This window comes from Lissotriton vulgaris, chromosome 1_1 (assembly GCF_964263255.1).
Source record: "Lissotriton vulgaris chromosome 1_1, aLisVul1.2, whole genome shotgun sequence".
NCBI classification, from domain to species: Eukaryota; Metazoa; Chordata; class Amphibia; order Caudata; family Salamandridae; genus Lissotriton; species Lissotriton vulgaris.
Window position 1 is genome coordinate 1,635,718,762 of NC_141685.1, and position 23,719 is coordinate 1,635,742,480.

Here is a 23,719-nt window from a genome sequence, read left to right on the forward strand (position 1 = left end):
AATCAACCCTTGGATCCACCCGGACACTTTTCCTCTGGTCGCCTGCAGCACTTCTTTGCAGAAGTCCATAGAAAACGACGACGAAACCAGACACCAAAAGGCACCGATGCACCCAGCTTCCCTGGGTGAGGTAACACGAGTACTCCGGTGCCCCCCTGAGTCTTGACTCTTGAAGTGTCCTAGTCTAAAGGAGTTCATCATAGTCCATCCGGAAGTGCCCTCAAATTGTAATTTTGTAACTTCTTTGTTTCCCATAGAAAGTCAACGTTAACTCGCAGCTGTGTTAAGACAACGCACGCGTCTCCCGTGGGCCTACTCCTTTCTAAACTTTGGTTGTTTATTGTAGCCCCAGCGATTCCCTAACCCTACTTTCTATTTCCGACGTGGTTCTTATACCACTATTTTAGTAAATGGTTTGGGAGGCCTTTAGGGCAAAACATATACTGTGCAACTTATCGTATGCTAATTAAGTAACTTGTATTGTACTTTTGCATCTGACCTCATAAAGAGTGCAGAGGGGTTGTGTTTAGAATAAATACATATATATTTGATATATACCTTGTGTGGTGTCCTTTCATTTGGTATTCAAGGGATTATATTTGGTAAAACAACTTGCTTAACATCGCCTTTGAAGTCTTAGCCTGATGACTGCTGGTCCATGCTACCACTAGGATAGCTTTCTATAAGGTTAACTTTACAACCACCATCAATAAGGGTCGATTAGACTGGTGCAAGGTGCCCACTAGAACTAGTGGACATCATATGCCAGGCTATCTTCTCACACAGGTGGCGAGCAATTAAAGCCGGGCTTCATTGAGGAGTTCTCCGGCGTACGTCTGTTGGACGTTTAGTAACTGTCTATGCGCGACCTGTCCAACTGTGCCTCTACTCACGCGCTCCAGATCAAGTAACTGGGCCTCAATTTGTAATAACTTATCACGTCGCTGTCGGCGTTGCACGGTACAGAAGGCGATATCTGCTCCCCTGAGAGTGGGCGTCATTGCTTCCCATAGGATGACTGGAGATTCTACAGTGCCTGTGTTGAGCAAGAAATAATCAGCTAAAGATTTGTGGATATGTGTCTTATAATTATCGTCCTGCCGCAGCCACGGCGACAAACGCCACCAAAATGGGGAGCGCCTGGGATCCCGAGACAGGAGAATAGACACAGGTGAATGGTCAGACAGACCCGGGGAAGAATTTCAGCCACGGACAACCTATGAGTGTGTCCCAAGAGGAACACGTAATCTAGATGAGAGAAGGATTTGTGGGCTCCAGAGAAATAGGTGTACGCACGGGTGTTGTGATGTATGGTCCTCCACAAGTCAACCCACCCCAGGCCCTGAACCAGGGGCGATAATTTAGAGTCCGGGGTCTCTGCAGCTCGGAACAAAGCGCCACCTATCCTGCAATGGGGACATAACATTGTTCCAATCTACCACAACTTAAGTCAATCTCGATGGGAGGTCAGTCCAGAGCATTGTCAGTTTCTCGACTAGGGACATTGAGGGGGAGGGGGGACATAGACCCTGCCCAGAACAATGGGTTTCCCATACAATGTCCCATATAGCACAATATATCTACCCTGTGGGTCCGTCCATGTTAGGCTATGAACAAAGGGGACGCTGCAGTGTATGAGGATTGCAACCCCTCAGGAACCACTAGTAAAACCAGCAAGGTAAGCGTGTGCGAAACCAAACCTTCCCAAACAAGGTGTCTTGGTGCCTGCCAAATGGATCTCTTGCAGTAAGAGGACACCCACCCTGTGGCGCTTCGCCTGGCGCAGCACAGCCCCCAGTTTAATCTTATTGAGTAAGCCATTTACATTTCAACTAATTACTCGGAGCACTCTACTCTCAACCCCCGCTAAATCTTGTGTCATAGATGGTCGTGGCATGTATATAGGAAAGCAGCGACCCCGGAGCACATATGACGGGGGAGCTATTGGCAGTAAAACATAGCATCAACCAATTCAAGAAACCCAACCCCTCCCCCACCCACCACACCTAATACCTCCAAACAGTAGAAGTATCTGTCGCGGTCAAAGGTTGCCAATAGAACAGTTCCCAACTAAGTACTACGTTCTCAAATACTGAGAAAAAAGTGATGGGGGAAGGCCTCACGTAGGCCCATGCGTTGTGACATTAGCATTGTGAACATTCGAGTCTCAGTTCCCAGGCCCCAGCATCAGTTCCGGACAATCTGAGGAAACACATAAAATAGGGGATGTGAGCTGGGGTTCACCAGCCAGTCTGGTCTGCACAAATATGTCACCTATGACCCTCAGTCTCCACAATGCGACGGCGACGAGTCTTGTGGATCTCCATTCACCCGGGAGCTGGAAGCACCTTGAGATTTGGAGCGGCGCCTTGAGCATGATCTACAATTTATTTTCCCTTTGGGTTTGGGGAACTGTTGCGCGGCATCCCCAGAGGACGACTCAGAGTCAAAGCGTGGCAGGGTGTGCGGCTTGAGTCTCATTCTTTCGTCCGTCCAGGCAAACACCTCCTCGGGGGTATCAAAGAAGAGCGTATGTGATTTGAAGATGACTCTCAGCTGGGCCCGGAAGAGTAGTGCATATTGGAGTTTGAGATCTCGCAGTCCGGCTTTAGCAGCTGTGAACGATTGCCGGTGTTGCTGCACCAGTCTTGTATAGTCTGAAAAGATTAGAATACAGTGGGAGTGAAAGTGAAGCTGGCCTGCCAATCTGGCCTGTGTGAGGATCGCGTCGCGAAAACGTAAGAACCCAGTTATGATTGGCCGAGGCCTGGCCCCTGTTGGAGGTTTTTGCATCAAAGCGCGGTGCGCGGTGCGCGCGTTTAATGATGAAACACTTAGACAGAGATGAATGAGGGATCCAATTTACTATCCACTAGGTGAGGAATCGTTTCACATTGTTATCTTCGCAGCCCTCCGGAAAGCTCACAAAGCGAAGATTGTTCCTCCGGGCCCTGCCTTTGGCGTCCTCCGCCTTGATCACGAGGCCTCTGGTAAAGGATTCCAGAGAGGATAACTTCTTGTGGAGAGATGCAACTGTGTCTTCTGTGGTTGATATCCGGGCTCTGGCTTCCGTTATCCTGTCCACCTCCTTGAGGAGATCCTGGCGTATCAACATCACATGTGACTCGATTGCCCCGATCTTGGCCTCCAGCGCGCCTCGAGATTGCGTTATTGCCGCCATCAATGCAGCGTTGTCTGGACCAGTAGAACTCGGACTCGTCAAATCTGCTGTTTGCGCCCCTGAGGCGGCATAGCTGTCTAGTGTGCTTTGTTTGGTGTTCTGCAACTTGTTGCAAGTCATGGTTAGTGACAGCAGGTAGGCCCTCGCAGCGCCAGCAGAGTTCTGTAAAAGTCAGTAGGCAGTGCGGTCGCACCCAAGGCGACAGTTGTGGTGGCAGCAGCCCCTGAGGCGGCATAGCTGTCTAGTGTGCTTTGTTTGGTGTTCTGCAACTTTTTGCAAGTCATGGTTAGTGACAGCAGGTAGGCCCTCGCAGCGCCAGCAGAGTTCTGTAAAAGTCAGTAGGCAGTGCGGTCGCACCCAAGGCAACGGTTGTGGTGGCAGCAGCACTTGAAGGGGGAGAAGAGGGGAGGACTTCTCACAGCGAGTAGTCAATCCAGATAGCATTCACCTATTGTACAGGTATGAAGGCCGGCGCGGAGACCACCTAAACACAAGCCGCACCAGGACCTAGCCAGGCCGCTTCTATGCGCAGGCGCCTCCTCACCCCCTTAATGGGCGCCTCTGCCTAGGTGTACCTCTGCCGTGCTGCGTGTTCCATATGTGGGAGAGTTTCACCTGGATTGTAACGAAGAGGTAGTGATCCCCGGCACTCTGGTAAATGCTCCCTTCCAAGCTCCGTTTGATGTATGGGGGGGTGGTTCCCTAGCAGGATTGTTGCTGAAAGGAGACCGGACCCCCTGCACTGGGTAATGTGGGGGGGCTATGCCCTATAGAGCCCTCGCGGCCTCAGTTTGTTGTGGACATGAAGGGGCCCACCGTAAGAATTGGGCCATGTGAGAAGCCCTGTGCCGACCCGGTGCACTCACTGCCGCATCACACCACCACCAGCAGCAAGGGGTGCAAAGGTAGGCTCAAAAAAGGACCCAAGGGGGCCCACAGCAGGTGCAGTCAGAAAGTCCAGGCAGGGGCGCGGCACACCAGTGAAGCACCCAGGGACCCTTGGGGCTTAGCTGCGTCCTCAGCATCCACGAGAAGCCATGTGACACGGTGAAGGCCCCTCACATCCAGGCAGCCGGGCCCAGTGCCATCGGTCACCAATCCCACCGGCCGTAACGTCTTCCAGTCGAGGCTTGGCTCGGCCACGACCCAGTGGGGTATCTTCGGCTCCGCCCAAGGGGCCTCCAACAGCCAGAGGAGAGGTAGGTAGTGGTCTCCGCCGTCACCGGAGCCACCAAACAGGTAGGCAACGTGTAGAGCTGGCGGCGGGGAATCACCGAGCACGGGCCTCCGGAATCGATCTCCTCCCCGCCGGGGCCTGCGACACATATCTATAGCTCTGGTGTGTTCACCCCCTGTTTCTCAGGGCGGATGCAGGACAGTCTCCGCTCCGGTCTCCCCCAAGAATTCTGCGCGTGACTATCGGCAGGTCCCAGGGGCAGTCCAGCCGCAGCGCGTCAGAGGAGCCGGGATGTGATACAGCCAGGACCCGAACCTCAAGCCCAGTGCCGGCCCATTACGTCACCAGGCTGCCGCTCCAGCTGCGAGTTCGCCGCTGAGCCCCTCCACTAGGCGATGGGTGTACAGAGGCATGGTACAGGGGAGCCTGAGGGAAAATATGGTCTGACGGCACAGGATAAGAGATGGATTTTAGAGCGGGCCTCCGGAGCTAGTCTAAAGCGTGTCCGCCATGTTGGACCCCTTTGCCACGCCCCCCCACACGTGCACATTTGCTTGGAAATTAGTGTGCTTCGTTGGCAGGGCTGGTGGACCAGCCTTTTAGTTTTCTATTTTTCTCCTTCTATAGGTCCTTTTCCATTACTTTCCTTCTTTTTTTTAAATTATTTTTTTTTCATTTTCAGAGACTCACTGGCTTGCGGCTCAATACATCAGGAGTTGCCACATTTCAAGCAGTCACTATTTCTGTACCAGGTGGACACCGTGGATTAGAATTGTCCATAGTTTTTCAGTGACAATCTTAGATCGGTGGAGCAATGATACACAATGCACAATATTATTCAAGATGGCTGACTAGTGCAATGGTTACTGAGTGGCCATCCAGGAATGGTATTTCCATCCCAACCGTGGCTGACACATCACTTGTTAATGTGGAAGCCATGCTGCAATTTTAAAACAATGGTACACTATGCGTAGTGCCATTCTCAGATGACCATCCACTGTATGTTCATTTTCTTACTTATTTTTTATTGCAAATATATACCCACCATGTGTAGCAAGCAGCATTTTTCTGTTGAGTGTGTATTACGGTGGACGGATGACTTGGTGAACCCAAGAATGAGAAAATGAGTAGCTGAATGGAAGCATGAGTGCAAAGGTGAGTGACAGAGTGCATGCATGATGAGGTAATGAGTGCTGCAACTGACTAGTTCGTGTTTATAATAAGTGCACAGTTAATTTAGTTACTTGAATATGCTTCTCGAGTTCTACTCTATCTCAGTTCAGGACTGCTGTTTCCCTCCCACTAAAGGATGTGCTAGTTTTCTTAGTTATGTGTCTGTCTTGTACAACACTGGGTTAAACTGTGTTTTATTTTCTGTTTATTGCAGGGTTCTAATCCAAAGATCCAGTTTAGCCTCAAGCAGCAATCGAACCACACGGAACTCTTCCAGGTTATGCCAAACGGTCTTCTGCTAGCAAGAGTCAGCCGGCTGAACGCCCTGGAGCAGTACTTCCTGCTGGTAAGCGCTATGTTCTCAGCACGCTCTCGAATGAAGGGTTTTTTGTATGGTAGAGAGGGTTTCCTCTGAGCTATGCTACATCGATCTGCACTTCCTGTGGGTAATAGCCAGTAAGGTGCGCACAACGCAATGTTTTACTTACTGCAAAGACATGGCCTGGAGGAGAATGCCCTTCAGTTACAGTGAGGCAGTGACCTGCCCACTTGGGAGAGCATAAGAGATGGACACCAGGTTGCACTGGCATTGGCTCGGTACCGCTCCAAAGGGATGAGGGCCTCCAAGGCCAGGAACGGGTGGAACGCAAGTGCGTGTTATAAGGAACGGGTGCTGCCTAGCACCGTCTAGTACCTTTCACAAAAGGAAAGCAGCCCCAGCTCCACGGTTTCAGAATCTTCCAGTTGTAGCGGTTCACATGTATACAGAGCAGACATGGTGTGGGTTGGGAAGACGCTTCTGCAGTGAGGAGCTGAGCTAAAGACATTTATGGTGTAACCGTGTGCACTACCACACAGGCCTGAACACACAAAAATAAGTTTATGCTGCTTTTAGGACACTCTACACACAGTAGTCTTCAAACTTTTTAATACCGGCCCCCCCACCATTCGAAAAATACATAATCTGGACACCCTTCATAATTTTTCACAATTATTCTGTTAAATTGGCAATGTTTCATATGTCTAGACTTATTTAAACATTGGCGTTAAGTATCCACAGTGTGATTTTTAGAAATGGGGGTGGGTGGGTCTGAAGAATATTTGGAGTCCCTTCCCTTTTGACACCTTCTCCCAGACAGGATATAGATGACAAAAAGTGTTAGTGATGGCCCATTAGAGAGTGGCTTACTGCTGCTCATTTTTACACTTAAAACAAAGCACCGTTATCAGCATAATGGCTTCCTTTGGCCAGAGCCTGCCCCCCTTCCTCCGCTCCCCCAGTTTGAAGACCCCTGCATCACAGGCTGGAACATAGAAGACCAGCTGCTGTGGAGCAAGTCACCATTGCTGTCCTGCTAATATTTCTCCACTGCTTCCTTCCAACTTGAACTTTGGGTTCCGCATCGGGGATCACAGGTCATTGCAAGAGACGAAGAGTCGGGGGAGACAACTAACTGCACCATCAGTGTGGATGTGCTACGGTCTGGCCAAGCAGGTAGAGTACTTCTGTTTCTGACTAGTACTGTAAAGTCTAGATTTAAATATTTCTCTATGTGGAGAAACAGTTTATTGTAGAATGTTCTACGTTTTTACATTTGGGGCCAGATGTACAAACCTTATTTTCATTCGCAAACCACCCGATTCACAAAATCAGGCCGTTAGTGTATGAAAAAATAAATCTTTAAATATACAAAGGCCCAATTTGCGATTTGGGGCCAGATGTACAACTGTTTTCAGCAGTCGCAAACGGGAAATCGACTCGTTTGCTACCGCTAAAAATGGTTGTAGCATGTACCAATCCTATTTTGAGAGTTGGTAACCTGTTACCAACTTGCAAAATAGGCTTTGCGAGTCGCTATGAGGAAGGGGCGTTCCTGGGGCATCCCTTCCTAATAGCGAGTCGCAAATGAATTTAAGATTGTTTTGTGACCGCAAAAGTGGTCGCAAAGTAATTGCACCTACCGCCAATTTCAAATTAGTGGTAAGCCATTTGCATCCGTTAAGGGGGAGCCCACTGTAAGCTAACAATATCTCTTGCAACAGCCAACTAAGCTATTAAAACATTTAACTGAACAGTTTCCTCGGAGTAGAGTATGAATAGATCTATAGACATGACCATATGTTGAAAGCACTGATCTTTAAATGGATTACAACAGCATGCTAGCAGTATATTTGTATTGGAACAACACATGAAGGAGAGTGGCTGGATGGTTCTCTCCTGATGCTCCTCTCTCTTTCCTTTCATCCTACAGCGCCTCCTGATCCTGCAGAGCCTCTGCGTGGCCCCAATATGCCAGATCTCGCCATCCTGGCTTGTGGCCTAGGAGCCCTGGCACTGCTGACGATCTGTGTGCTCTTCCTGATTGTACGTGCTGTGAAGGCTCGCCATCGTCACCGGCAGAGCATGGGCCAAGCATCACTAGCCATTGAGAAGCACCCAAGCGTGGTAAGAGCGTCCCTTAATTTAATCTAGCACGCCCTGATCAGCACATTATCTCCAGGGAGCACTGAGTCAACCTCAGATCACTCCTTCCAGGGTCAAGTGGCTGCCGACCTGCAATACATGGCCAGGAAAGGTCTCAGGACTTCCTGGAACCCGTCATTAAACCATAGAAAGAATCCAAGGGCCTTTGGCAGATGGAATACTTCATCACAAATGTAGCAGATGCCTTGTCCACCATATTAAAAGTGCCATAGGATGTACATGCACTTGGAATATGGAGAACAATACATCTGTCATGGTTGTGGCGGAGTATCCCATCCGCCAATCTCTAAATCAGGCCCAAAATCCCTTGAATGTACTAAACAATCTTGAGTTCTGAGTCAATTTGGTTTTAATAAGTGTGAAACAAGAGATCTTGCAGTCAATACCTTCTTTAAGATATCCCTAAATTGGTTGATTGAGCCAATATCGAAAGTAGAAGTTTTTACTGTTCACATTAATATTTTTAAATGTTTTATTTGAGATACAAGTTAGAACCAAAGGCTGATGAAAACAGAATGACGAAACAAACAAAAGAAAAAAAATAAATAGAAAGAGTTCTACCCTTCATGTGCAGCAGTCATTGTTTTGGTTTAACAAGTCTTGGGATTAGCTCTCCCCATTTTTGTTACCCCTTCCTCTTGGAGTGCAGTTGAGCTCCATTTCAAACACAAATTATGTGGCCATCACTGGCTTAATAACTAGAAAGTCAAGCATAACGATCAGAGAGGAGATAATTTGGGACATCCTTTGATGGTCTTCTGGGTAATCTCCCATGGGAATCATGGCCTGCCACGGTGTGCTAGTCATTTCACTACTTAATTGGTAAATATTCTTTCACTTACTGCATTCTTGCCTGAAAAGTCTGGTTTGCTTTAACCTTTAGCCCGCCAAAATTAACGGGGTACATTTCATCTAACAAAGGCAATGCAACTCAAACATCTACCATCAACATGTTCCATGAGAAGTAACAATGCCAGTTAGGGTAGTTATGTGCCAGGTTCAGGTATTTATTTAAAAAGGGAATAAGCTGGAAAACTGCCAAACTGGTCTCAAGCTAATGTGGCCCACCAAGACCATTCTGGTGAAATGCTCGGAGCCACTGTCGTCTATATTAGACAAGAAGGACTGAGGAAGCCGACTTCTATGAGTCTTTGAGATCTGCCAGCAGTCTATAATACGAGTGATCATGAGTTACTTCTCAATTGGGCGAAGTATGTGACCAGGCGGATTTTGTCAGGTCTGTTCTTGCAATCACAGGATGCCTAGCAGGTGAAAAACAGTCAATTCTCCTAGGAGAGAGTTGAAGTGATGTGCAAGGTGCCATCAGAGTTGTTCTCTTTTCTTCGGTAATCTACCACAAATGTTACGTTTCCAGCCTGGTTCATAAAGAACTATGACCAGCAATGCATATGCTATTAAATATAAAGCAAGGCGTTAGAATTGAATGACAAGTGCAGTGCAATTAGCGGACCCACGTCCAGATTTGGGACTATCAGCTCAGCCTAAATTACAGTGTGGTTGAATTCGAGCCAAATTGTGTCTATCTGGCCATTTACAATGAGTTGGCTGTTTTCCCTGGGAAAGTAAGAAATCTGAGAGCACAATTCAACCGCAGTCTCTCATTCATATCCTAAGCCTGGGCAAATGCCAGTTTCCATTTACATAGATTGCATTTTGTTTTAACCATCTTTCTGAGCACTCACAGGATAGACATAATATAAGCTATTGATCTTTTGAATTGCATTTTTCCTTGGACTAGAAAAGGTCCTGAACATTCTAAATTTAAATAGAATAATGCAAGTAGGCTGTCGCTTTGCTCCAACGAAGAGGTCATACTGCAATGTTAGGCAGGCTGCCATTCATACCTCTTTTGAAATGAAAATTCTTTTATCAAGCAGTTAGGATTGGATTACCTGCATCAGTAGGCCACCTATCCTAGGTGGGTGAGACTCCATTACCCTACTCAGGTCATGCGTCCAAAACCCTCCCAAGTACTTCTACGAATCAATGAAGGTCTGTGGAATATCTTGGATAGGGTACACACTTACAACATCAAACTAGCCTACATGGCAGAGATATTTAGAAAATAAATCAACACAATTATTTCTAACATGCCCCTTATGTGATTTCAAGATATTTAACGTTTTTGTGTTCTGTTCCAGAATGTCATTTCTGCATATATGTTCTGTAATTCCTTGTATTTGTTATTCATGTGAGGCTAAGCATCCAGAGAAACATGTGTGGTGGGTTTTTGCACTAAATAAATAAAAACAAAAAGATAGTAGCCATCAGCAAATGCTAAAAATGTATAACCGCAGTTCTAACGGAGCATGGCTTCATATAGTAAATATACCTACCTTGGTGGAGAAGTGAGCGAATGAATGAGGGAGTACTCTAATTTATTGATGGCACATACAAGACCGATCTGTCTCATGGTCCTGAACTTCTTTACAGACGACTAAGAATTCAGTTAGTTACATGTATTTTGCCACCACAGACAGACTTTGCACACCTACATGCATACATTCATCTACCTACCATGGTGTGGGTGCAAGTCTGGAGGGGCCCACAAAAGGGAAGCTATGCATGGTTCGTTGAGACTTACGAAATAATGAAAATTGTAGGCTTGCATGTATTACTGAGCCCACAATGACCGCATTACACACCTGTGTGCATTTCTGATTCCTCCAGTAAATGTTAATAAATGGGGGTCAAGATAAGTGAGCCCCGTGTGAGAAGTGAAATTAGAAGGCTGAAATAAAAACTTCAATCTCAACCTTCCAATTTGATTCCTCACACGGGATTCACTTATCCAGTCCCCTATGTATTTATCCACCACCGGAGAAATAAGAAATACACATAGGCTCGTAAAGCATAGAAATATAATACCCAGTAATAACTTGAATGTTTTTACTAGGCTATGTTAATTGACATGTTGCTGCCTTCTTTTGACATAAAGCTACGTCATTAGTCATAGGAAATCTCCAGTTAACCCCCTTGCAATATTAAACCCAATCTCAGGAATTCTGAATATGTGTGGCGCATAGCTAGAGTGCATACATTATTCATGCAGATTTTGTCAAGCATCATTTGCTCTTGTGTCTGAATCTTAGATTCACAATTTCCCTCACTGTTACAAATTCCTTATGTCGAGGAAGACGCTTGTTATGGCTTAGGTAGACAGGGTGTTCCCACCATCCAGTCTTAAATAGCTTTGCAATACCAGTAAAAGACACATCTCAGTTGCCGGTCTGGATGACTTGCCTGTTAATGCATCAGGACAAGGCAAAATGAACGCTGCAAGCAACCCCTCCTTCAAATCGAGTCAAAATGTTATGTCTTTATAAATTCCCGGTCCAGCCAGAGACACAAACACTATTAGTAGTTTTTATATCTTCTGCACTTGAGAGGAGCAGTCAGAAATATCATATCAGGGTAAGCCACTCTCAATCCAGCTGAGCCAAGGATGTATCATGTAGAGAAAGCTATTTCAGTACAAAAAGGAGTGAGCTTGGACTAGATGAGTCACAAAAGACCTCCGATCTGATCACTTAGTCAATGAATCCTTCTAGGTCTCCCTGGTCAGATCCCTGCAACTAACATATATACTCTGCAATCTCCAAATTGTATGAAAAAGCATCTGTTTTTGGCAGGGAAATTTGACAACAGCCGTGATAACATTTCATCTGCTTTAGCTCCGACATTGGGGATAACAGTGCATCCACACGGCTACCCTCATAGATGCCGACTTAAGAATAATTGTAAATTTTGGTTTGTTGACTTGTTTTAGCAGAAACTAGGTTTTCCATGCCAAGGGACACGTAATGTCTTATATACGCCTGACATCCCATCACCTAGCAAACAGTGGAAACCTTCTGGTAAGCTGCACTTTTTCATCCCTCCATGGATCAAACTAAGGAGTGCTCATAAAGGTCCATGATACAAGAAATGTCATGGGTTTACACCCTTCGTTCGCAAGTCAAGTTTCCTGTAGGAAAAGCAACTAGGGAAATATCTCTCATCATCCTGTGGCTGACCCAATCTTTTTGTCATATACCTCAGGGTTGTCTTTTAATCATCCAGTTTACTCATTTGTGCCATGTTGATGACTTGTACAAGGAAGTGACATACTCTCCTGCGCACATGTATGCCACTAGTCGCTCATGATTTTTCACAGAAACTGACATTTTCTCTACTTAAAAAGAAAGCCCACACCTCATGAAGATTTATCAGATGAATTCTACAATCAGTGTAGGTGGCAGGATATCAGTCTCTATGCCTCATTTAGTATAATCAACAGTAATTAGGTTCTAATACTTATCGAGTAGGGTTTACTAGCATTACTGTTTTCTATAAAAGTACTCCAATTTCACCCAAAACATGAGGCTTTGATGGAATCTCTTGGAAGGGTAGGCAACAGACTGATCTTGGTTCGCTCTTCTAGGGGTGTGTTCAAAGCAGAATATTTTAATCCACTAGCTACTGCTCCTCTCAGTCTCAGGAACCAAAGTCCCTTCTCTTCAAGCAACACCTCATCCAAGCGTAACCCTCTGGATAATAGACCCCTGCTTGTAATCCCCTCCTTTAATACAACAGCCTCTGTCCTCCTCTCCTATTTCCCCACCTTCTTGCGAAGCTCTGTTGTTTTGTAGCTAGGCTCACACTAGATAAAACCGACAAACACACAGACAGTACAAGTTGGGTACCTGCAAAGGGATTTCAACCAACGAGCCTGGATAACTAGGAATACAGAAAACACTCTTCTCAATTTACTCAAAAAGTAGGTTAGTGGCACTAAATCCACAGAAAGGAGATTTTTCACTTTCCCTTTAAGGTGTCAATCATACCCTGAGAGAGACACACTGTGCTTCTTTTGCATACAATGTTCTTAGATTATCTGTGACAGATTTCTACCTGCAGGCACAGATAGAGTCAGAAATGGCCTGATTCTGTGTCTATGGCAGGGAGGAATACAGACAGATGATGTTCTGTTTGTTGAAGAGGTGGGAAAAAGGCATTCCTGCCCTCTATATTTAGCACCTTGAATTCTCTTGTGTTGGAACAATGTAGTATCCTGTGTAGCTAGCACGGGTATTGAGTCTAATAAGTCCACTTCCAAAAAAGGGTCTTTGTCAAGCGGCACAGGTAAATCCAAGAGTTCTGTTGAAGATGTATTTATTTACGCAGTGTTGTCACATACACACAGTACTATTTCATACAAGTTCAATCTCTATTAGAGGATAACAGGCCGAGCTGTATCATAATTGTCTCATTCCAGGTTTGTGTCCTTGTAGAGACCCAGATCTCCATGGGAAAGAAATAATAATGGAGCTGCCACTCTGCTTTTCTCCCTCACTACAGACTAACCTCATGGTAGGACAGATGCCTGGAGCAAAGAGCAAATGTTATGCTTTCCTGCTTATATCTTGCTTCCCCATCAGGAAAAATGCCCTTTGATACTCTTTTGTATTGGAGCCGTCCCCCTGGTTTGTCATCCCAGATGTTACAATTGGGATGGTTTCCATTTGGTACAAGCTTCCAAACTGGTGTCTCCAGGACGGTCCTCAGGGCTAACTTTACTTTTGTTATATAGTTACTCCAACAAACTAACAACAAACTACCACTTGTGAACGCCATTGCCGGCGTGCACCGAGGCAACGCCCCCTTTGAGGCCACGCCCCCCTTTTTAACCCCTCCTTCAACGCTAAATATGTGCCTTTGGAGGAAGCGCAGCGTGCGCGCCAAAGGCAAGCCCGTCTGCGCCAGGACGGGCCTAGGGCCAGCCACCCGGGACTCTTCCACCCAACCTACAATATCATACTTCAGAGACTCCCTGCTTCAACTGGATCGGCCCCTCCAGCCTCCCTGTACGACTATTTTTCACTGTGAGAGTTCTCCTACCCACTGCTCGCACTGCTCATTCAAACTCACCCCTGTGATGAAAAATCAAGCACCCCGGACCACCATTAAGATGGCCCTGCTAAATTGCAGATCCCTGCCCAAACATAGTCATGAAATTCTTATGCTTCTGGAAGAAGAACAACTTGAGATCCTATTTCTCACTGAGACATGGCTCACTCCAGATTCAGACTTTGATGTGGTGCAGGCGTTACCGAAGGGTTACCTTATACAACACTTGGATCGAGCGAAGGGATGGATGGAGGAGGGATAGCTATTATCCACAAGGAACAACTCTCATGCAGATTCCGGGACAGCCCTTTACTGAACTGTGAAAATGTTCATTTTAGCATTCAACTGTCCCCCTGTAAATCACTCTCAGGAGCCCTTATCTACCGCCCTCCAGGAGCCTTGGGTCAATTCTGCAGCTCCCTCGTTGATTTCTCCACAGCCATGATAAGCACCTTGTCTAACCTACTTATCCTAGGGGATCTTAATATCCACTTCGATAATGGGGAGGACAACACCGCATCAGAGCTGCTCTCAGACCTTGCCACCCATCATCTCCATCTTCAGAACGACCAACCCACGCAGTCATGGGCATTTACTTGACCCTATTTTTTGTAACATTGATACCCTGAAAACCAACGCCCGATCCCTCTGCCCTGGTCAGACCACAGGCTCATCCCCTTCAGTTGGGAAATTCCGACCAACGCTCCTCCCATTCAACCTCCCGGTAGACCGGCTCATCCCTGGGCAAAATTAGACCTGGACCTCTCCTAGCCCAGTTTTGCCAGCGACCCCGTAACAGCGGACGCGGAGTTCTCATCTTGGATCGATAACTCCCTTAATACCATCCTCCCTAACAAACCATATCGGACATCCCGCAATAAAACCTCCTCCCCATGGTTCACCCAGAAAACCCGCCTTCTGAAGAAGCTATGCAAAAGGGCTGGAAGAACTTGGCGGAAAGACTTCGACCCCAATAGCAAGAAGAAATACAGGCTGGCCATCCTCAATTATAAAAAAAAGCCTTGAAAAATGCTCAAACATCGTTTTTTCAAGAGAAAATTAATGCTGCATCTTGCTCGTCAAGGGAGACTTTTCACATTGTAAAACTACTCTTGGAAACCCCAGAGTCCACTTGCCCGTCTGTCCTCGCAGACAACCACTGTGATAAGTTGGCCACGTACTTCAATCAAAAAATTCAAAATATCCTGCAGCAACTCCCGCCTATCCCTCTGGACCCATCACCTATTTCCCTAATACAAGCCCAGAACCTCAACACGAGACTTGAGATGTTCACTCCTATAAATAAGGAAACTTTGGCCCCCATCTTCCAATCTCTTAAAAGTGGCTCACCTTCTGACCCTGCCCCAGTTAATATCCTAAAGCAAGCAACACCCACCATCCTCGAACCTATGGTTCACCTGATTAATGCCTCTCTGGCATACGGAGTGGTTCCCCCCAGCTGGAAAAAGGCAAAGGTTAGAGCCTTACTAAAAAAAACCTAATCTAGACCCCCTCAACCTAGCCAACTTCAGGCCTATATCGCTCCTCCCCTGCATCAGTAAAATGACAGAAAAACTTATAAATGCCCAGCTTTCACACTACCTAGAATCAAATGAACTACTTAAACCATCCCAGACGGGTTTTCGCCCCGGCCAGGGCACGGAAACAGCAATGGTAACAGTGGTCGAGGAGGCCAGGAAGATCATGGATGCAGGAGGATCAGTGGCAGTGATCCTCCTGGATCTGAGCGCGGCCTTCGACACGGTCAACCACCAAATCCTGGTCCAGCGACTTAGTGATCTTGGGATAACAGATGTTGCCCTGACCTGGATAAAATCCTTTCTCCATGACCGATCATTCCAGGTGATCGAGGGTAGTTATACATCCAAGGAGACCCCTATACGTTGCGGAGTGCCACAGGGCTCCTCGTTGAGCCCCACGCTCTTTAACGTATATATGTCCCCTCTGGAAAAAATAGTCACCCCTCACGGGATTAAACTCCTAACGTACGCTGACGACACCCAGCTGGTTTTCTCTCTCTCTCAGCAGGAAACCCATACCACTAATCTTTATTCCTGTCTGAGAGACATAGTCAGCTGGATGGACAGTTCTCACTTGAAGCTCAACAGCGACAAGACGGAGATACTGGTAATGGGGAATCAGGCTCATTTCCGTCCAGAATCTCTATGGCCCTCATGCATGGGCAAGCCCCCAACCCTTAAATCCGAAATCAAAAGCCTCGGACTATGGCTAGACCAAAATCTCACCATGCACACCCAAGCTAGGAAAACGGCCGGGGTCTGCTATGGGCTTCTGCGATCCGCCCGGAAAATTCTTCCATTGCTCCCTTTTCCATCAAGGAAACTCCTCATCCAAGGCCTCATCCTGTCACGTCTGGATTATGGCAACGCACTCAACGGTAAAGCCCCTCCCATCTTCAGAGACCTGGTGACTCCTTACACCACCTCTAGACCTCTTCGATCCTCTAATGCCCATTTAACTTTGCCACCCAAGATCAAGAGAGCGCGATCAGGAGGTCGGCGTTTCTCCTACAACGCTTCCAAACTATGGAACTCCCTCCCTCCTGACATTCGTGCACAGCCTAATCTTCTGGCCTTCCGAAAATCTCTGAAAACCTGGCTGTTCCCGTGAGCCTCCCCCTACGACTCCGCCTGTACTCATTCAGCGCTGGGATGCTCACGGGCAGCCATGTGCTTTAGAAATCCTGTAACATTAACATTAACTCCACCCTCTTCTTCTTGTCCGATGATAAGGTGACATCACTGTGTGTTTCTTTTTTCCAGGCCACCTATTCTCTTACATACTCCACTCTTTGTAGAGAGGTGGGCAACGTCTCATAGGTCCCTCCTGGTGTGGTCTTCTTGGCACCTACCCACTGGCTCCCACTGTGCACTTCTTCCTCACCCAACTCCACACCTGAAGGAAAGAAGGATGCGCCCGGGCAAACCTAGCATGTCCTGCTCACTTCAGTGGTCCGAAATGAACTAACCTGTGCTCTCTAAGCATGCAGCACTACACCAGTACAGAGGGAAAGGATAAATGCAATAGTGCACAACACTACTCAGCTTCATCCTAGCGATCTTCCAACACCCATTACGTGGTGGAGTGTTAAGAGGCACCCAAATACCCTTGAAAGTCTCAAAGAAAGTGAGTCATTAGTAAGTGGTGTTCTTGCTCTACTGACCTTTCCAATAGTGGTTGGCCTAAAGTAAAGCTAGGATTTCATTGTGGTGTAGCTAGAGTCTGTACCAGAAAATCCATTACTGAATGTAAGTAACTTGTTCTACTGATGGGGAGTTCTAACCGTAGATTTTTCACCTTGTGAATAGAAAACAAAACCATACCTCCCCAGGTAGTGGGTCTGTGGAATGACGGAGACCAGGAAATCCTGCAGGACAGATTGGGCAAAGAGCCCATTCTGCCAGACCCGGTATCCAGGAAATAATGCCTTGCAGATGCCCAAGTCAGGCACACTGCACTCCAGCGCAGTGGTGGCAGACTTTCCTCTGGTAGAATGAGGATTCACGCCTTCTGGGTGCTGCTTTTTATCTATCCCATAGCAGATCTTAATGCATAAAAGAATCCTCAGAGAATGGCTCTTTGTTTTTGCACTTCTTTCCTCTTTGTTTGCATTCAAGACCCATTGCTGTTCAAGAAGATCAGTTGAGCGGGCATTTCTTTCTTTTGGAAGATAGCGCCGGGACACTGCCAAGTAGCTGTGCGCTCTACAAATTAAATATAACATAACATAACGTAACATTTGTTTGCTCCAGAGACTCCCACAAAATGTTGATCATCCAATCCATGGTTTTTAGTTCTATCGATGTCAAAAGTGAGGGCCCACTTAGAGTCAAGACAATAAAGATGTTCCCCCTCCTTAGAGGTGCGAGGCTAGGTACAGAAAGCTGCCAAGGTGATGGATTGTCCAATGCAGAAGGGTGTCACTGCCTTCGGCAGGAATGCTGCTTTTGTCCAGAGAACCAGATTGCTAAAAATAAAGATGTATATGACTATTTCACTGACAACGTCTGGAGTTGACTCATTCCCCAGGCAAAGGTAAAGGCAATGAGGGGCACTGTTTTTATCATCATGAGACAGAGAGAACAGCTGCACATCAGGTGGTGGGAATCAAATGAAGGTCCCACTGCAGCATCACAAAAGGTGCTGCCGGGAACATGTGGGTCAGTGCCGTTAAGAAACTGATCACAACAGGTGACTTGAAAAGGCATGGTTGACCCAGTAAATGTAAAAAGGCTGAAAGGGCCGAAATATAATCCTTAACTGTCGCCACATCAAGGCCTTTCTGGCTAAGGGTAGGCACAACAAAAAGATGTCGGACAACTTTGAATGTGATGGTTGGCTGTCATGGAAGGAATACTAAACAGCAAACTTCTCCCAGAGGCCTGCAAATACAGATTTAATGGATGTGCGCATGGCTGACAAAATGCCATCAACCACTTCAGGAAGAAGACTGAAAGCCATCAACTATTCAATCTCCACACATGGAGGTGCAAGTTGTGCTGCCTTAGATGCAGGACCCAGCCTTTTTTGTTGCAAACAAAGGTTTGCTGTTACAGTTGCCCTTTACTCCCCAAAAGGGCAACTAGATCATAGGACATATACTCATGGCTAGAAGTTCTGGGTAGCACACTCTCCTCACCTGTCCAGAGAAACTAAGATGACTTGGGCCTGATATTTCATGATTTTCTACAGCAGTCTGTGTAGGACAAGCAGGGGTGGAAAAGCAAACATGAGACCAGAGCTAAAGTAGAAGGAAAAGAATCCCCCAGGGAGAATCTTCTTGGGAACTCCTACACGTAAAAGCTTGGACACTGAGAGCTCCCTGTGCTGGCAAATAGATCGAGCCATGTTTCTCCCTATTGTAGGAACATGCCCTGTGCAACCTCTGATTTCAATTGCCATTCGTGATCCTCTAGGCAATGTCAGCTGAGTTTGCCTGCCACTCCCACTCCAAGTAGTGGGAGTGGCGGGAAGAAGGAGCGCTGTGTTTGTATTTCTTATCTTCTCTGGATTGTTGTTTTTTTTTTTACTTACCTGAGCTGCAGGACCTCATCAATGATCGCTCGCAAGATCAGCCTCAGGAGCACTCTCAACTTCAACCAAAAAGAGCTTCTTTCGATTTTCTTCTGAGTTTTGCATCTGCAAGTTTGGCTTTGTAGTCATGGATGGCCTTTCAGTTACTTTTTGTGCAAACACCGAGTCATGCTTGGAGCTGAGACACCAGAGGCAGACTTTATGGGTGTCTGTCACCAATGTTTGACATTTTAAACATTGGGGTTTTTGGAGGGGACATATCCCTAGAACACAGGAAAATGTTTGAGGGAACAGAAATCCTGTCAGGCTTACAGGATTCAATGGAGCTCCGGATTCAATGGAGCTCCAGATCCATGTCAGAAGGTGTGCAAAGAAAGGAACTGACTTCAGCATGCGGAGGTATTGCAGATATAAATTATAATTTGTAGATTTATATAGTGTGGCTTTTCACTCATGAGGCTATCCATTTTCTGTCCATGGGCACGGGGGAGTTTATGTGATTTGCCCAGAATCACAGAGATGTGGAGCCAGCGCCGACCCGCAAACCGGAATCCCCAGCTGCCGAGTCGGCAGCTCTGGCTGCTGCATCATATCCTCTCCCAGATATAATGGCCAAATTTCACTTCTGGGGTGGGATAGATCCAACTCTCAGCCACACGATGTCACCTACCAAAATGCAAGTGAATAGCCGTTATAATTTTCTGGACCCCCTTTGGCGCCTAGAGATATTGATAGGCTAAGGAATCTGCAGTTAAAATTTTCTAATGGAATCATACAGTCTGGTCCAGCATCAATTTGTTTATGTCTCCTACGTATTCTGAGCACTTTAGCTGGTGCCATATCAATATATGTTATTGAATGCACTCTCTATGTGGCAGGCTCTTAAAGGAGCATCCAGTCATCCATATAAGGAACGGTTTGAGGACTTTCTAGATGGTGGTATTTTGTAACAACTTCTATGACCATGGCTTTTTGGTTGGTTTATAAAAGGGGAATGGTGGGATGTAATTTCTTAAGCTAGTTAAAAAAAGACTGCAGAGCATGATCAATATGTGCAGAAAAGAGCTTATCAGCATGAAATTCAAAACCTAAGTTCTTAACTTTGATGGGAAGAGGCAAGGATTGACTCAGGAATTCTACAACTGTTAGCGAATCAAAGGCATAGCGTCCCAAAGTTAGAAACCGTAAAGGGTCTGTTTTGGCTGTGTAGTTGTAAAATGCTGTTACACATGCAAGTCTCCACTTCTGGGAGGAGTTTCTTTACTCGGCCACTTAATGTACACCATGATGTTATTGGTATATGGTTAAATGCCGACCAGCATATCCTAAATGATGTTAAGTAAGGGAATGAGGCATGGATTAATGAGCACTGGCAAAGCTAATAGGTCTGGTGTTGGAGCTAATAGGTCCTGGCTTGGTCAATGCTTGTTTTGCCATGGTTTTTACAAAACCTTATTTTTCATGAGATGTTGTGCCCTCACTAATATAAAAAATAAACATTGGCTCAAACCATAACTTTTTAGCCTCACAAAGCACACTTTGTCATAGCAGTCCATGGTAGTGAGGGGAAATACTTTCTGTTGATGTGCTCTCTGTGAAAGAACAGAATGCTGTCATTCATAGGGAAGTTAGCCAATGGCTGAAGAGGGCTGACCCACTGCCCCATGCTTTATGCTGCAGTGGGTGGGAGAAAAATATGAATGACAACAACTAACCAATGAATGAAGAGGGCTGGCCGAGAGCGCATATGAGTAAGTATATTATATATAATGTTAGCAAAATCAAAAGAGCTTGGCTAATGTCAGTCTAAAAAGAGCAAGCCAAAGTAGAAAACCCGGCGGAATTTCATAATAGGAGGGAATTCCCTGTGAGATGCAAGGGTACAGGGTGACTTGTTTTGCTTGATTCCCCCCCAAAATACTAAATCACTTAATGTGGTAAGATCTATATGGTCTACTGATGCAAATCTACCCAAGAAGAAAGAATGGACCTCCGTATCAAAGGCTGCACACAGATCCAGCATGACCAGTAGGCAACCACTCCCTCATCTGCAAATCTCAGGGCACTGTACCAGAAACAACGAAGAGCATTTTCTATACCAGATCTCTATTTCTCATGGAAATGGTGGGGCTCACAGCTGACCAAATCTTACTTGCTGTCCGTTCAGAGTAGACGAAGGAGCTAACTCACTAAACTTAAATAATCAAATTGCACATTAATACATCCAGCTTGCTTGGAGTGCATTTAGAAGGTTTACCCTTTTTAACTAATTTACCAACCTCCTATACGGGTCCTTTATGGCATTGTGTCTGATTTTCAATAGTTGGTAGTTAAAACAACTGACAGGCTATGCCTCAGGTCTCCAAATGGACATGCTTTTGGAATGGCATCGAGGCTTTGTCTGGTTCAGTTGTCCAGCCTTGTAATTGCATTTATTTTACTCATCCTCTGGTCAGTCCTAGTGTTAATACTACTGGTATTTCTCCTTGTTCAAATGTACATTTCCATCAACTCGATACCTTTAACAAGCAATGGTTTATCTAGCGGAACAGTTTGGGGCTAAGATAATAGGGTATGCGGATGATACCCAACTGCTGTTTACCTGGCCAGACGACAATTTGGATCCATCAGTAGTTCATCGGTGTCTGTCCTCTGTATTTCGCTGGCTAACTCAGGCCCAGCTGAAGTGCAATGAGTACAAGTCGGAGGTGCTTTTTTATGGTTCCTTCCTCCCCCTGTTTAAGAACACATTGTGGCCCCCTAACATTCCTAGCCCGAAAGAGATGGGAAGACCGGCAAAAAACCTGGGCATTTGGTTTGCAGAGGATCTCAGATTTGAGGAGCATATAAAAAAGCTGACAGGCACCTGCTTTGCCACGCTGAAAATGCTCCGCAAGTTTTTTCCTCTGCTCCCTAAAGAGGCTAAGGAGACGGTTGCCCGAGCTCTTATACTGGCAAGGCTGGACTACGCGAATGCTTTGTTTAGCGGTATTCCGGCCTACCTGGTGAAACGCCTGCAAATTATCCAGTACGCGGCCGTCCGTCTGATCTTTAACATCCCCAGATGGAAGAGCGTACGTGCTGAGATGAGCACCATTCATTGGCTCCCGGTTGCGCAGCGCATCCTGTTTAAATCTCTGGGGCTGGCGTTTAGAGCCATTCACGACCAAGGCCCCGTCTATCTGAGAAAGCGATTTATTTGTTATGTGCCAGCACGCTCTCTTAGATCATCCACGTTGCTGAAACTGTCCCTCCCCCGTTTCAAACGTGCCAGACTTGGTGGCCAGTCAATCTCTGTGATTGTGGCCAGGGCTTGGAACGCCCTACCTCTTCATCTGCGTTCCTCCCAAACTGTGGCGCTATTCAAGAAAAATCTAAAAACACACTTATTCAAGAGTTTAATGTAAGTTGTTTTCTCTGTGGTTCTGTTTCCCGCCTTTCCTCTTCACGCCAGGATACTCCCAAGTAACGGAGCGCGCTACAAAATAGTTTATACATACATACATACATATGTATGTTCCCCCAACAATTTTTCCCCAGACATAGACGCACTCGTCACCAGGTACTTCAATTATTGTGGCACAAACCGGCAATCCATAGGCTTTTGTTTCTTCTCGCCTAATGAGTGTTGGACTGCCAAAGTCCTTGATCACAGGCTGGAAATGCAGAAACACAATCACGTTAGACTCTACTTATTCATTCTTCAATTATCTTTATTTTCCTCTGGTGGACTTTTTTCAAGTAAAACAAAGCATTCTGGAATAAGTAGTTCTGTATTGTCATTACTAACCCTTCAGTGGGTGTTGTGATGCCACATATTTTTATTCCAATTATTGTTTGCCCTTCAGTGGGCCGCCAAAGTCAAGCGCACAGTTTGTTATTTTTCTTGTACCTGACGATCCGTACCCAGCTCAGATAGTTCTAAACCTCGGCCCCGCATTTTGTGTACAGCACGGTGGTGCAGTCTATACAGCTGGACTGCCGTCAATATTTTTTCCACAATTTGTCCCTAGACCTAGATGCACTTGCCACCAGGTACTTCAATTATTGTGGCACAAATCGGCAATACTTAGGCTTCGTTTCCTCTTGCCTAAAGCGTTTCGCACTGGAACTCACTTGGGAGGCCCACCTGAGTGCAATTACCTACTAGCATGCAGAGGGGAGAAGAGGGTTAGTTACTGCTTCTGTGGACTGCCAGCAAGCCTCTGATGAAACAGCAGGAGGTCTGAAATGCATCAGGCTATAGAAAATGTTTGGAATTAAATGCCAGTTTAAAAGTAAAGTTCTGTTGAAACATCCTTTGCTTTGCTGAGTATGTCTTCAATTTTGGACAACAACTTGAAAATATATAAAAAAATAAATATATATATATATATATATATTCATCAAGGTTACTAGTTAACCGAAACGCGTCATGCCTGGAATACCATTTTGAGAGCAAATAAATCTTCCCACTGAAACTCATCTGCTGCTTTGGGGTCCTTCTTTCTGTTTGGTGTGGAATCGCCGTGGAAACAGAAGTTGCTACGATATATATATATATATATATATATATGTAAATATTTGTGAAGAAACCAAGTAGGCGCACACTCAGGGGAAAGTTGCTGATCCAAAGATTTATTACCAGTTACGTGTTTCATCTGTCAGAGCAGTCTTCTTCGCGATTATATGATGACTGGTGGGCTTTGCCAGCACAGCGCAACGCACCAACCACCCA

The 23,719-nt window shown here is 46.0% G+C and overlaps 1 protein-coding gene across 2 annotated transcripts in view; it reads left to right on the forward strand.

Annotated features, from left to right (window-relative positions):
- The window catches only part of LOC147750962 (cadherin-99C-like), a 172,637-nt gene that overhangs the window by 134,736 nt on the left and 14,182 nt on the right, over window positions 1-23,719 (forward strand). For both annotated transcript variants that reach the window (XM_086937395.1, XM_086937387.1), the window contains exons 11-13: window positions 5,746-5,877; window positions 6,948-7,026; window positions 7,784-7,977. In XM_086937395.1, the coding sequence (XP_086793521.1) occupies window positions 5,746-5,877; window positions 6,948-7,026; window positions 7,784-7,977 (405 nt within the window). The remainder of the gene's footprint in view (window positions 1-5,745; window positions 5,878-6,947; window positions 7,027-7,783; window positions 7,978-23,719) is intronic.